Genomic DNA, 15310 nt, shown 5'->3' on the forward strand with positions numbered 1-15310 from the left:
TGACTTGACCAGTCATGCAGGAGGGCCCTGGTTATCTCGGACGCACAGAAAAGAATTCTCTAGCTTCGCTTCCTGGCTTTACATGTGCTGCTTTCAAATCCTCAAGAGTATAATGATCACTTGTCGAAAAGTGAAGGGCATCTCTTTCTCTCTCTTCAGCTGTGGCCTGGAATAAACTGCTTCTCATTGTGCTCTGCCTCACTCAAATTGTGCTCTCGTGCTCTGCCTTTTATCCATGTGGGGAAGTTCAATGGAGATCAGGTGCGAGTCTATAATGGCATTTTCCTGACTCTGCCTGACCATGGTAATGGGACATGTCTGGTACATTGTTCGGGTAGTAGTCAGTTTTATCCCAAAGCATGCTGTCTGTGTAGCAGTGTTTATGAAGGGAAGGGTGGGGTTACAGTCCCTAGATATCCTACCTGTTATGATGGGTCAAAGGGAATATAGGGGGATACTGTGTCTTACCACAAGGTGTCCCACTCTCACTCCCCGAGGACCCCATACCAAGGAGATCCTCCCTCAATGGTCCACCACCAGGGTTTGGATCCAAAGGTGCTAGCCGTGCCCTGACCACCTAAGAGAGAGAGACACCTGGGACTAGTCGGTGAGACACCTCTGGGTTACTCACAACAGGTATCTCTCCTCTTTCCTGAGTCCCAGTAATTAATGATCGAACAACATCATTGTTCAAAGTATGCAGTAGCACATTTGAGCATTCTTATGCACAGAAAGGGATTACCATAATAAATTATCTCCGGCCCAAATAATCAGACAGACTCAAAGAATATGGCAACATACTACTTTATTATCAATTCAATAAAGTGGGGAACCCTGGCAAACAACAAATCGTAGCTCACACACTCTCGATTACATTTTGGTTACACAAAGGCTTTCTACATCAAAGTACGTCAACTGTGACTTCATCTTACGTGGCAAATGATAAAACCTATGAGACTGAGGGATTGGTTAGGGGAACATATACGTTTATAGTCTCTATACATGTTAGTAACATCATTGGCTGCCCCTCATCTAGCAGGCATACCATGTACTTCCTTCTAAATATGTTGAGCATGGTGTCCTCTTCCCATCCCATCAAGCACCAGGCATCAATTAACAATTCATTGGCCAGACGGAGGCAATAGAAATCAGACGCCTGGGAGGATTTTCATCATGGTCTTTATTTGCTGGAATAACAGGACACACTCAAAGACATTTTTGCCTTTAACTTGCTTTATAGCCTTTAAATATTATGCAACATGTTTATGCAAATGACCACCTTGTACATGGTATGCTTTTGATAGGTCCCTTTAGTGAGAGAAAAAAACATTCCTTCAGTATCATTTGATAGCTTATCTTTATGTGTACAACGAGCCCACATTAGCTTAGCGGGCATCCACAATTTTCTCTGACACATGAAACTGATATGCTTATTTTAGACCTGGCTGGACACAACTATGACAGTGCTCAACTCCTGCCAAGAACATTCTCACACACCGATAGGTAATCCTTATCTGATTGCTGAGGTCCTACCAAGTTACTTAATGCTTTGTACTATTGGAGAAATATATATACTCTATTTTATGTTTGCCAAAATAATACAGCTGGTCTCTCAGAATAGTCTGCATGACACACGTTGTGCCCTCTTCAATAAAAACCTAGATACATGTATCTAAGCTTGTATTACTTATCTGGCCTTATCACAGTCTTGTCTGCTTTTTCTGCCAATTTCCATGTTTAACCTAACAAATCGAATTATCTCACTGCGAGATGCTGCCAAAGACTGTCTTCAAATGTATCAGCCTCTGTTGCTTGTCTGAACTCTTGGCATGGTTCAAAGTCCTCCACACCTGGCTTAGGAGTGGAAACTATTTTGCACTTGAGTATCCATTTTGAAATATATTTTTGTCCGACACTGTAGTTTTCTTCAGGGAGCTATTATTTTATGTGATTATGCATCCCTCACTTTGTATGCTTTATTCATAATATATCCTTATACAGTTATGGTATGTATATGATATTTAAAGCACCCTTTATTTCCTGGGCCATCCAACCCTAATATTCACAGTGCCATGTGCACTTTTTACTTTTAATAAAGGAAATCTAATCCTGATTTCTTCAATGATGGAACTTTTTGATCTGCCTATCATGTTATCTATGTTCAGTTGAGGGTGGAGGGGTTGGCACACCCTATACAACGTATAATACATATTATAGGAGCATAACAGCAGCGGATTGGCTTCGGCAACAATGTATGCTCACCATTCCATAGGCCCTTACAATTAGTTGGCATTCTCTTCCAACCCATGCGCAGATAACAATGTTAGATGGCTGCCCACTTGCCCAATTAGTTTACCATCTCCCATCAGCCAACCCTTCAGCCAAGGCCTCTTCCTTTTGCTTGACCTTGCTGGGTGTTCTCTTGTCTGGAATTTTAAGGTGAGTTAAGGTACATCGTCATCTTCATCTGGAGCTCATGGATAGGCCTCATTTCTGGTCTTACACCACGTGTGAAGAGGTCATGATTTTGTCAATTTCACCTTTCTATTTAGTGCTGTTTGATTCAATTATCCTGGGTGTGATTACCCTCTTCGGCCTCTAGAGACTTGGTTTCTCCATCCCACATATGCTTTCTGCATCTTTAATTGTTCAATACTTGCCATTCACAATTTTTTGCTCATTTACTTAATCTAAGAGAAAAATGTCCTGCATACATTTCTTATTGTCGTTGACTCCCTTTGTACTCCACAATTGCTTTGCTCGCTGGCCAACAGCATAGTCTTTGTTCATGCACAAATCAATTTCCAGCAGCTGTCAGCTTTGCAGCCCTGTTCTCTCTCCTTCAAGACTTTTGCTTAGAATCATTCAGAGCCGACGTCCATCTTTTCAACATGCCCGCTTTTTCCATGTTGTATTTTCTACTGCAACAAGCTTCTATGTGAATCATCTACCTTGTGTTTCAGCGTCTATACATTTACTACTCATCTCGCTACGTATCTTCTTCATGTATATGTGGTTTCTTCTCACTCATGTAGGTTTACTTTTTTTCTTCAGTTACATTTTAATTCTTTAAGTTTTCTTATATCATTTCTGTGTGTCATTGTATTTCTTCTTATGGCATCACTTTACACCCATTAGATTTTCTCTACAGCTCCTCAATGTACAGTGGTGTCTGCAAATCTCCTGCTACCACTTCAATTTGAGGGTACATTCGGTATGGTTGCCTGAGTGCATAACATCTTTCATATACTCAGTGTGGTATTGGAATTATACCTGGTGTCATGCACAGTGTCTTCTTGTTCTTCATCCAGTAGGTCGGAGGTGAGGGGGCAGGTTGTATTAATGATATACACATCTGCTTCTCTATAACACCCTGTGTTCACATGATAATAGCTACCCCATATGCAATGTTCCATTCAGCCCAATGTAGAGACATGCATTATTGAATTAATGGAGTTGACAGAGGATTTTGGAATCTGTGCACATTCATTGTTGTTTTATGGTGGCCCTGCTTATTCTGGCAATTTGGATGTCACTCCGTGTTTGGGCACAATACTTTTGATGTTGGGGTCATGGTCTTTGAAAAATCAACGGATGAGGAAGATTTTGAAATCTAGGCTTCTTTGAGTTAAATAGGAACCCAGGCATGATTCTTTGGTCCTCCTTTCTTAAACTCTGACCTGCCCTCCTATGCTCAGGAAGAGCATATTTGCTTTCAGGGTAAGGACTCTGAGTGATTACTAGGCCATTAGCTATGGGGTTTTTTTTATGGGATATTTTCCCTGGGTCTGTTTGCTTCTGGGGTTAGATGGTTTTAGGGTTGAGGGTTCCAAGTTTCTATGTTCAGGTCTTAATTGATTTTAACCATAGACACTTTAATGTCTTCAGTGTCTTTTCTGATGGGCATATAATGTGAGGGCTTGTAGAATGTGGGAAGACAGTTGAGAGTACGAGTGTGTTGATGGAGGGAAGAAGCACTGAAGAACATTGGCTTTTCATTGAATAAAAGGTTGGTACTCACCTTCTGCTTTGTTTCTGGTCCTATCCGGAGAGGGGGAGCAGCGCAGTTTGGTGTCGACAGTCACCAGCGGTCCGGCCCCACTGCGTGGCAGCCTGCCGCTCCATGCTCCAATTTGGTATGGGTGTTTGTCCTTGTTCCCTCATCAAGGAAGACGCTCTATCCAGCCATGAGTGGTGAGTGCACTGGAATACCACCACAATAGGAAATTTGACAGGCAGTTTGTGCACGAGCAATGGGAGGCTTGTGCACCTCATTGGTAACATCCGCTGTGAACTTTAGCTGAAGACTTGAGGAATGGCCCTATAGATGTGCCCCGGCGTGCATGCACCAGAATGTTTTTGTCAAGACAACAAAGGGGTTGGAGGAAAGGACCCATCAGTGTCAGAGGACATGCAGCTATTTTGTGTGCCAAGTGATTATTCTTCTCTCGAAATGACTATGGTGATCTTTATTTGCACCTCTTCTTCATCTGTTGGTGGAGGGAAGAAGGAGCACTGATGACTGATAGTGTTTCATTGAATAAAAGGTTGGAACACATCTTCCATTTTGTTTCTGGTCCTTTGTGGAGTGGGGGGAGCAGCACCATTTGGCAACAAGAGTCACCTGCGGTCCAAACTCACTGCGAGGCAGCCGGACGCTCTGTGCTCCAAATTGGTGTGGCACTTTGTCCTTACTCTCGACATGATCCTGTCCCTCATTGAGGCAGGGGCTCTTCCCTCTTTGAGTGGTGAGTGCACTGGAGCACTGCTAGAAGGTGACATTTGGAACCTGATTCGTGCACAAACAGGAGGCGCATGCACCTCATTGGTAATGTCCACTGTGCCATTGGCTGAAGACTTGAGGAATTGCCCTATAGATGTGCCATGCATTCTCCAGGAGGTGTCTGTCAAGACAACAAAGGGGTAGGAGGACAGGACCCAGTGGCATCAGAGGACATGCGACCATTCTATATGGCAAGTGATTTTCGTTCTCTCAGAATGACTATGGCAATCTTTATTTGCCCCTCTTCTCTGTCTCTTTACTAAAATAAAATATATGAAAGGAGAGAAGTTATTTGCTGGATACACAGTAGCACACAGAGAAATACTGTATAGGAGATTGACGATTACGGCCTTTGTTGTTTTTAAAGGTGAAGTATTTTGGTGTTGGTGACCCATTATGAAGAGGAATAAGGTGCATCCTCCAGAAAGTTTCCTCCCCTATACTGGTAAACTGTCCATCCAATGGTCTGAATGGAGGGAATATTGAAGGAACTATGTCAAGACGCTGGAACGTGACTGTTTGACCACAGAAAAAAGGAGAGCGCTTCTCCTACATGCTGTAGTACCAGAGGGACAGCAGAAATACAGGGAGTTGCCTCTGCTGACAGACATTGAAGCTGGAGACTTGGATGCGCATGAGTGGACCATATGCTCCAGAGACAAATGTCATAATTAACAGATTTACTTTTTACACTAGAGCTCAAAAGGAGGATGATACTTTTGAGGAAGATGTGCTGTCCGTCAATAATTTAGTGCTGACATGTCAATTTGGAGCTGGCATAACGATGGACGAACTAATTAGGTACAAGATAATAATCCATACCAAAGATTCAACCATCCAAGAAGGGTTGTGTATGCGTGGTGACCCATCTTTGCAGGAAGCTATAGCTATAGCGAAGAAAATTGAGCACGCACAGTTCTGCTCAAAAGAGATGAAAATCAAGAAGAAAGAAGCACAACAGACTCAGACTGAGAGCAGCAGAGAAGGGGAGGATGCACCGCGAACACATGTCAGCATAGTAAAGAAGAGGAAGTAGCCCACGTTACATGTAGATAAAGACTAAGACCAAAATGAGGTGAGACTACAGAAGTCTGGAGAACGTGATGCAGAGGACCAAACGATGTTTTTGAAAAAGGTTTTTTACAAAAATGATGGTAAAGACTAAGATATGTGCTTCAGATGTGGCAGGATAGGCCACTATGCGAATTCCAGAAATTGTCCTGTGTTAGGGCAGGAATGTGCCTTGTATAAAATCAAGGGACACTTTGTGATGGTCTGCAGGAGTAAGAAAAGGGTGTTGGTGGTACATGAAGAATCGGAGGAGGCGAGAGTGGTAGTGGCTTGTGAAAGCAGTGTAGAGAAGTGCAATCAAACCTTTAAATACCCGAGTTGTGAGCTAATAGTGCAAAACTGGTAGTTAAAGGTCGTGGTGGACAGTTGCTCGCCCTATACCATCTTTATGAAGAATAAATGGGAGGACTTAAAAGTCAAGGGCCTGAAAGTGAAGTTACATAAACCTGATATAAAGAATCCTAGGGGTTTTGAGGGGGTCGAAGACTGATTTTATTGGTTGGATAAAGAGAGTAGTCCAATTTAAAGGCAGAGTGGTAGAAGTAAAAAACTACAATGCTGAACAGGTTGTGGATGTTCTCGGTGGAGAGACCAAGTGGCTTTACAAATAAGGCTTGTCGCTCGCAAGGCAGACCCGGTCCAGTATGTGGAAGGCATGACTGAAGATCATGATCGGTATAGCACTGACAAGAACACAGAGTTTGTGAAGGTGTTCCAGTCCGGGTTGGGTTTACTCAAGGGGTACTCCCACAGGATCATACTGAAACCTGATTCAATTTCAGTTGTTCAGGAGACAGTAAGGCAGATACCATTGAATCTGGTGGAAAAGGTTGTAGAAGAGTTGAATATGTTAGAAAGAGAGTAGGTGATTGAAACGATTGAGTCGTCTCAATGGGTCAGCTCCATTTGGTTACATTGAAGAAAATTGAGGATTTGTGTCGATTTGAGGAACTTAAACAAGAACCTACTTGTGGACAAGTTTCTGTTTCCAATAATAGCTGAAATGTTATTGTATACAGGATGCAGAGGTTTTCACGACGTTGGACCTCTGGAGTGTGTTCCACCAGATAAGACTGATGGAAAACTGCAGGTATTTGATGGTGTTTGTGACACCATTCAGAATGTACCACTATTTTTAGGATGCCCTTTGGATTGGCATCAGCAGCGGCTGTGTTCCAGAGGGCCATGACCCAAATCCTGAAGTGTTTACAAGGGACATTGGTGTATCAAGACAATATGATTATATTTGGGAAAGGCGTGGAAGAGTATGATTTTAGTTTGAGGACAGTGTTGAGAATATTGAAAGAGACAGGGTTGAAAGTTGAGAGGAGCAAATGCAAGTTCATGGCTGGTCTCCTCTGTGGCTTCCTGCATCCTGAAAATCTATGGAGAATTGGTGGAAACTAGCTGTCGGTTGTCCTTCTGCAGAGATGGTTACATCTACCCTCCTCTCCAGCATGCGGGGAGCTATATCCATATTTTTCCTGGCATGAGCCACAAAACCCATAGCATGGGCAACATTTTGCACAGTTAGCACTGGTACTATACACGTTTTTCATGAACAATCTACCATAACCTCATCATCTCCATCCAGCACATGTTGGCCTGGTGGGTTTCTGAATCAGTGGAATTCAGGGGGCCCTATCTGCCACCTTACCAATCCATGTCCCCTGTCATTCCAGTGTCGTTCGGAGTGTGCAGGGCATGGTACACATCCCAGAAATGCTCTTATAATTATCCAACCCCCTTCTGTCCTTTTTTAATTGGAAATCACAATTAGCACAAAGTCACGGACACCTTATGGACTGGAGTGAACACAGAAGATAGTACAGGATTAATTGATTAGAAGAGAATATTATTGTCAATACCTGCCAGGCAGTAGGCTCAGAGACAAAGCAGCACACTGTAACATGTCAACACATATGCTATCTACGTTTCATAGAATATGTAAAATAACTTCTTTGCATTGAGCAGAAAGGAGGGCACCTCCTCCAGGGTAGGCACCATGTCAGGTGTCTCATTGACCACCCATTTAGATTTCCCTGATACCAGTGCCAGTGGTCTCAATGCCATATCAATGTAACATGTTTCCATCAAGCCTCCATGACGTTCTGTGTGCAACCTTCTGGGTAATAGCAATTCAAACCACCTGTATTGCTAACTGTTCAGTTCTCCTAGAGGCATGTTTGCCTGTTAGATAGGTGAGGACCATCTTCTACAAAAGGTCTCTGTCTTTTGCAGACAGTCCACCTTTCAATAGCGCCAAATCACACTTTCATTGGAGCCAGCGGGAACCAATTTTTCCCGGTACACTTAACATATGGTCCACAAATTAATGTTGCAAAGTCCTCGCAAATATAACAATTCTGCCTGCTACCTGTCTCATCTTGGCAGCTCGTTAAGTAAAATGATCGTCCCAGGTCAGCCTATTATTGAATCCGATCCCCAGGTAATCAAAACAAAATCACTGGTCAAGCTGTTGACCATCCAGGACAAATAGGGCACATTTTATTTTGGTCCTAGAGACGCACATGACTAGACATTTTTGACTAGTTAACAGGTAAATGCAATATGTACTGGCAGATGTAGCTATTGCTAGAATGTCCCACGCTTTTAGGTGGAGGAGTTTGTGACCAGGAACAAACCATTATCATAGGTGTGAAGACTACTGGGTGTGCTTGTACCATGGATCAGAGATCACTGGCTTGGTTCTTCCAGCTATGGTTGTGTGGGGCTCTGGCATGATCAGGGATTCTAGGTGTTAGGTTGATGTTTGGTCAACAGTGGGGGAAACATCTCAATTGCTGGCTCTGATGGCTGTAGATTTGGGCAATTGGAAGTTGGACAATATTCAAAAGTTGTATAATTCCTTGTTAGCCTGTGCGCGGGTAGCCACTCCCTCTACCTCTCTGTATAGTGTTCATTTAAAAACTACCTCCAACTACTTAACAGACATGCTAGCTCTAAGACCTATATTAGCACAGAATGCTCTATGGACTGGTGGATACAGGGCACTAACGAAAGCCTTGATTAGGAATTTAATTTCATTGGGTGGCTATCACAAAAGAGGTTGGTTAGTCTATGCTAGATCATTATTGTATGAATAATCTACAACCTCTCTTTTTTCTTTCTTTGTTTACTTATACCGTGCCACATGTCCATGGGTCTCAGGGCACACATGAAACAACAACAATAACAAACGCACATGCAGTCAAAGGGGGGGGGCGAGCAGTCGGCTTCACTAAAACTTAACGTCTTATTTTGATAGCCCAGAGACCATCCTCAGTATGCCAAAAAATGCAATGAAGTTTAAAGGCTTGCAATGCTTTGGTTCAAACAGAGAATACTCTATGTTTGTACAACCTCAGGAAAGGGCATAGCTGCTGATTTCCACAATAGAGGGGTATCTTTAGTTGGTAACCAACAATCAAGACAGAATGCTCATTACCAAGCAAGGTTAACATTGTGCCTCTATAGGCAGTGGCACATACATGGCTGATGGATTACACAGAAGGAACTGCCAAAGTTGTCTCTTTGGGGCACATGAGACTTTAATTCATTTCGTCTTGTTTTGTCCTTTATGCTCAAATATTAAAACACATATTTTACTAGAAGAAAGTTTACAGAGGCTTTTCCGACCAGAGCTGCTGTTTTTTCTAAGTTCAACAGATGTGAGGGAGATGTTTGCCTTTGCATGCTATCTAAGGAGAGTCTCCTCAAGGAGAAATAAGTTGATGGAGGGCAAAGTAGGGTTGTGAAAGGTCAAATGGGTGAAATTGTTTTGTATTACTCTGTGGGTCGTATTTATTTCATATGATTAATGTTTACTGTTAATCACCTGTGTCTATGACATGGCCCTATTATATCATGACTTAATTTGAGCACAGACAGATGGGTGTTTTACGTTTTGGTTTTATCCCTCAGGGTCAGTCGATTCTCCAAGCAATGAGTTGGTGGTAGATCTCTTTTTTCGGCTGGTGCCTCCCTCTGGAACAGCCTCCCTGCCTCCCTTAAACTTGAGGAGAACCATCTCCGGTTCCGGCAGCACCTCAAAACCTTTCTCTTTGCTTCTGCTTTCTCTCCTCCTCTCCCCGGCTGACTTCCTGGCTGTAACCAGAACTGCCCTGGCTACCTGGACACCCTCTGATCTCGGGCCAAGGTCCCTTCTCTGCCAGCGTCACAAACCTGCACTGCCCGCTTGGCAACCCCTGCACTTGGGACTGTTTCTGTATCCCTACAGTCCCCCTATCAGCTCTTGACACCTGATGTCTGCACTTACCCTTGCACTTGCCACATGCTGGCCGTTACTTTACTTATTGTTATTATCTATTCCCATGTAATTCACTGTCCCTGCCCCCTTCCCACGTGATCTGAGTGACACCTGGCCTAGTAGGATCGTTGTCTGTCCTCCCTTTGTTCCCCTCCCTTGCCCAGTTGCGCCTTGAAACACTTGTTTATAGGCGTGTTATAAATGCCATATCATATCATATCATATCATATCATATATGTGTCAATAAATAAACTTGAATTGATTGACTAACCTAAATACGTGAAACCCTACCACACTGTGACAACCTTTAATATAAAATGATAACTTTATCCCATATCCCATCCATCCTGGCCACCTCCTAAAAAGGTTTGCCTTGAAATCTCAACCACATCTAACAATTATTGAGAGAATATATGCGTCCAGAGCCTTGTTAACCAATTTCAAGAATAGTGCCCAGACCTTCCCAAGTACAAATTTAAGTATGGACTCAGTTCTGGTTCATTTACCACGTTCCTTCCCAATCAGCAAGAGGGAAACGCTTAGGACATGCAGCTGTTATCCTCTTCTGCTTCAGAGGCTATCTTAACAGCTTTAGCATTGTAATTGTTGATGGGAGATTTGACATTAGAGGCTGGCCATTTTTCTTGCCCTTAGCCCTGCAATAGGACCCACAAATAACACGTTTCGTGCCCACTGCATCATCTTTCATTCCGAAGAGGGCAGGCTCATAACCCGCACAAAGCCACGCTGCATAGAAACCATAGACAAAGAGAAATGTGTGCTTGATATTTCTAAAACACTTAAACCAGGCGGAATGTTTGCATGAAATTCCCAAAGAGTGATAAGCATTTCTCTTTCACAGGCAGATCATGCATTCTCGAAGCTTTGAGTACACCACTTAGACAATGGTCACTCACTGCTAGTTGAGAGAATGTACAGCTGTATGCCCTTTACATGCCTGGATAAAGCTCAGTAAGTAAGGCATTTTAGAAGATTGCTTGATTTATCAATGCTTACGAAATGCCTTTCATATTGACTAGGGACCCGTTGCAAGAAGAGAAAATGAGGGTGGAAAAAAACAAAGAACTGGAACTCGGAATTGATCCTAGTCCCTTGTCTTGTAGTGACTCACAAGCAACAGGAGGAACTATGGGTTATGGGTTGTGTAATGGAGGGCCTGGTGGAAAGGTGTGAGGCTTTGAAAAACATTGTAAAGTGGTGTGGGGAAGCCGTGCCCTGGGTGTGGAAACCTCTGAATAGCTACACATGTTGCTGATGAATAAGTACACAATAGTAATGGCTAACTGCTTTAGGATCTTCACAGTCTTTGTAAGGTCGCATTGAACAATTGTGTGATAAAAATTCCATGCCAAAAGGTTGCATCTAATGTTTCAGGAAATTGTGTTGCAACATTCATTAATACAACTTTTTAGTGATCCTTTTGGGTGTCACCTACCCTCCCTCGAAGACATCATTTGGACTAAGTAAATTATAAGGTCATTAACCCCAGTTTGCATTTACTCTTGAGCCTTCCCTTGAATATGTGAAACATAGTCTGAGCTCCTGTGTGGAATACATGTAATTAACACACGGGGGCTGAAGTGTAATCCATGTTCCTGGAGTACATGACCCCACTCCTGTTACTGGTCCAAAGTATTGCAATTCATGAAATGCACATATTTCTGATTCATTTTCTCTTTTTCAGTGACTCAGGAATAAAAATGGTCTCAGTGGGTCAGTCAGTGCCCACGTATCAGTAGTTATGTTACAATGGGCCTCATTAGGACCCAGGCGGATTTCGCGGTGCTAAATGCACCGCGAAGCACGGCGGAAAGCCGTCGATAGCGCCATGGGGGTTGGCGGATTTACCGCCCCATTCCGACCTCGGCGGAGCGGTAAATCCCCAGTCCCCATTCTGCCCTTCCCCATTCCCATTCTTGCCCCATAGGGTATAATGGGAGTGGGGAAGGAGTTAATTACGCCACCGTAAAATACGGTGGCGTAATTAACAACGAGGTCCCGTAGCGCCATGGTTTTCTCCGCCTTGTAAAACCAGGCGGAGAAAACCTCCATGGCGCTAAGGGAACTCGTAGTACGGCGGACGGGTCCGCCGCGATTAGCGCTGGCGGAAACCCACTCCGCCTGGGTCCTAATGAGGCCCAATATCTTTCTTGGTCACAACATATTCACGACATGCTTGTCTCAATCTCTTTCTCTTTCTCTCTATGCCTTCTGTTTGCAGATCACCTTTGTGACTCCTCATTTTCTCTTTCAGCAACTTAACCAGCTTTTGGAAGAGCAAGCCAAACTCCATTCCGAGCTTGAACTCACTGATTGGAGGGAAGAAGGCAAAGCACAACATCGACGCTCTTCTTCCAATCTTATGGGAACCAGGCAGTATCCACAGTCACTAGCAGCCGAGTGCTCTTTGTCAGAGGACCTGCAGAAGATGGCAGTGGACAGCAAAGAAACACCAGCATCAAACCAGCAGAAGAAAGCCGACTTCAGCAGCTTCTTGAAAAATGTAAAAACTCAAGTTATGTTTGTTTCCAACTCAAGTTATGTTTGTTTCCACGCTGTCAAGTTGTTGTGTGAAAAGAATCACCAATTCTGTGAATGTGCCATTGTATTTATCATCTGTGGTGTGAACAGTGAAATAAAATAGGGCCTCATTACGAGTTTGGGGGGTGGGGCAGTAAAACAGTGGCAATAATTCCGTTACTGCCACTGTTTCAGCAATAATTGAATTACTGCCCCTTTCACCGCACTGCGGAATCCCGAGTTTGGCTGTAAAGTGGAGGATTCTCCTCCAAGATGCTGGAGGTAAAACATTTACTTTACCTCCAAAAACCAGCACAATTACCATGGTGAAATTACTGCATGGTGCAATTCTGCTAAAATCCCCATGAAGTCCTGTGAAATGCAAAATTGAGATTTACACTACTTTGCAGTAATGTGGTGGATTTTCTGCTGAATTACTGGCAAGCTTGTAAGGACATGTTTTGGCTTCCTTGCACGTGGCTCAACAGGAAAGAGAGGGTTGTGGGGTGTGGGTTGATATTGGGATTTAAGGGGATTCAGGGGCAAAAACTGAGGCGTTGATGAGTGCAGGCCAAACATACCAGAGTCCTCTGTGCCAGAGTGACTCTACGCGGATTGATGGTGATGCCTTGGTAAGTGTATTTGGAAAGGAGAACTTAAGATCTAATAACTTACAGTGCTGTGAGACCAGCTTAGCCGCTGCTTTGTGTGTGTATGTGAGTTTGATAGATATGATATAATGATATGATAAGTCATTTATAATGCACCTGTACACAACTGTTTCTAGGCACAACAAGACAAGGAAGGGAGGACAGAAGGAGCACAGAACAACAATCTTACTAGGCCTTGTGTCATTCAGATCGTGCAAGTGTGGGGTGGGGGGTGGGAGAAGTTCCAGGGTGGGTGGGGGGGAGGCAGAGTGCAAAGTAACTTGTAAATGCTGCCTGGAGGTGGCTCATAAGTGCAGAGAGTCAGGGGACTGTAGGATTGCAGATACAGTCCCTTAAGTGGTTGTGAGGCCTGGAGGCAGTACAAGGGCGACTGGTCATGCAGGAGTCTGGTCACGTAATTTCAGTGGGTGGCCAGGTAACCCGTATGCGCAGCAGACAGGGGCATCAGCAAGAGAGAGGGAGAGAGAAAGCGGAAGTGAAAAGGCAGGTCTTGAGTTGCTTCCGGAACCTTAGGTGGTCCTGCTCAAGTTGGAGCGAGGCAGGGAAGCTCTTCCAGAGGGAGGCCCCAGCCGAGGACAGAGATCTACCCCCCACTCTCTGCCTGGAGAAGCGACTGACCCCCTTTTAGAGTTGGAGGTGGATGAGCGGAGGGCTAAAGAAGGAAGATGCTTAGGAAGAGAAAGTTGGATCTAGTGTGGGCCCCGACCCCAGAAAGCCTTGTAGATGATGCACAGGGTCTTAAACTTGCTCCTCGCAGCCACCGGAAGCCAGTGGAGAGATTTCAGAGCTGGACAGATACAATCGCTGGGCTTGAGGCCAAGGACACGTCTTGCAGTCCTGTTCTGGATAAGTTGTAAAGGGTGAAGAGTAGAGGCAGGCAGTAGTCCAGCCTAGAGAGGGCCAGGGCTCTGGAGACAGTGATCTTCTGGGGTAAGGTGAGAAAATGAAGAATAACTCTGTGGAGTTGCAGCTGATAGTGTGACTTTTTTTAGACATCAGAAATGTGAGGAGAGAAGGAGAGGGTGGAGTCGAAAATGACACCATGGTTCTTAGCTTCACAGGAAGGAGCAGGTAGAGGGCCCAGGGTGGGCAGCAGAGTAAGAGAGGGAAAGCGGGAGCAGTTGTCCCAATGAGGAGGATCTCAGTATTACTGGCATTAAGGCAGAGATTGTTGGAGGCTCACCATTCCTGAATTGCGGACAGACAGTCTGGTATGAGAGAAGGAGAAGAGGAGGCTGAGGAGAGCCGGTAGGACCGCTGGGTGCACCCGCATAACACTGAAAGTTAGAGCAGAAGGTAGAGATGCAGTGGGCCAGAGGTGCCAAGTAGTGTTTAAAAAGTCTGGGAGAGAGGTTAGACCCCTGGGGAACACCACAAGTAGAGAGAGAGAGATAGAAGAGAGGAAAGACCCAAGTTGGACCGAGGAAGGTCGATCAGTAAGAAAAGGAGGTCAATCAGGCATGTGCCTGACCAGAGATACCCAGGTTGTCACAGAGACGATTGAGAAGGATGGCGTGGTTGACCGTGTCAAAAGCATAGGATAGATCGAAGGTAATGAGGACAGAAGGAAGGTAAAGTCAAGATTGGAAAGCAAGTTATCACGGGTCTTCAGGAGAGCAGTTTCCATGCTTCTGGCTGCTCTGAAGCCAAACTGGTGGTCATGGAGACAACCAGCAGATTCAGTATGTAGATTAAGATGGGATATGGCCATCTTTCCAGGAGTTTGCCCAGGATAGGAATGATGGAGATCGGGCGATAATTTGCCGGAGAGGAAGGATCGGCAGAGGGCTTCTTAAGAAGGGGGTGCACAAGGGAGTGCTTAAGGGGGGAAGAGAAGGCTCCAGTGGCAAAAGAGTGATTGTAGAAATCGCTCAAGGCTGGAGCATGGGTGTCAATGGGGTCCTTAACGGTTCTGGAGGAGTAGGGGAGCACCTGCTTTGACGAGACTTTCATAGATCGGGCTTATCTAAAAAA

The 15310-nt window shown here is 44.4% G+C and overlaps 1 protein-coding gene across 4 annotated transcripts in view; it reads left to right on the forward strand.

The window, feature by feature from the left end:
- Nucleotides 1-15310, forward strand: part of ITPRID1 (ITPR interacting domain containing 1) — an 826173-nt gene that overhangs the window by 756961 nt on the left and 53902 nt on the right. For all 4 annotated transcript variants that reach the window (XM_069613212.1, XM_069613214.1, XM_069613215.1 and 1 more), the window contains one exon: nt 12400-12648. In XM_069613212.1, the coding sequence (XP_069469313.1) occupies nt 12400-12648 (249 nt within the window). The remainder of the gene's footprint in view (nt 1-12399; nt 12649-15310) is intronic.

The sequence above is a fragment of the Ambystoma mexicanum genome, chromosome 5p (genome assembly GCF_040938575.1).
Source record: "Ambystoma mexicanum isolate Mex_15411 chromosome 5p, UKY_AmexF1_1, whole genome shotgun sequence".
Classification (NCBI taxonomy): Eukaryota; Metazoa; Chordata; class Amphibia; order Caudata; family Ambystomatidae; genus Ambystoma; species Ambystoma mexicanum.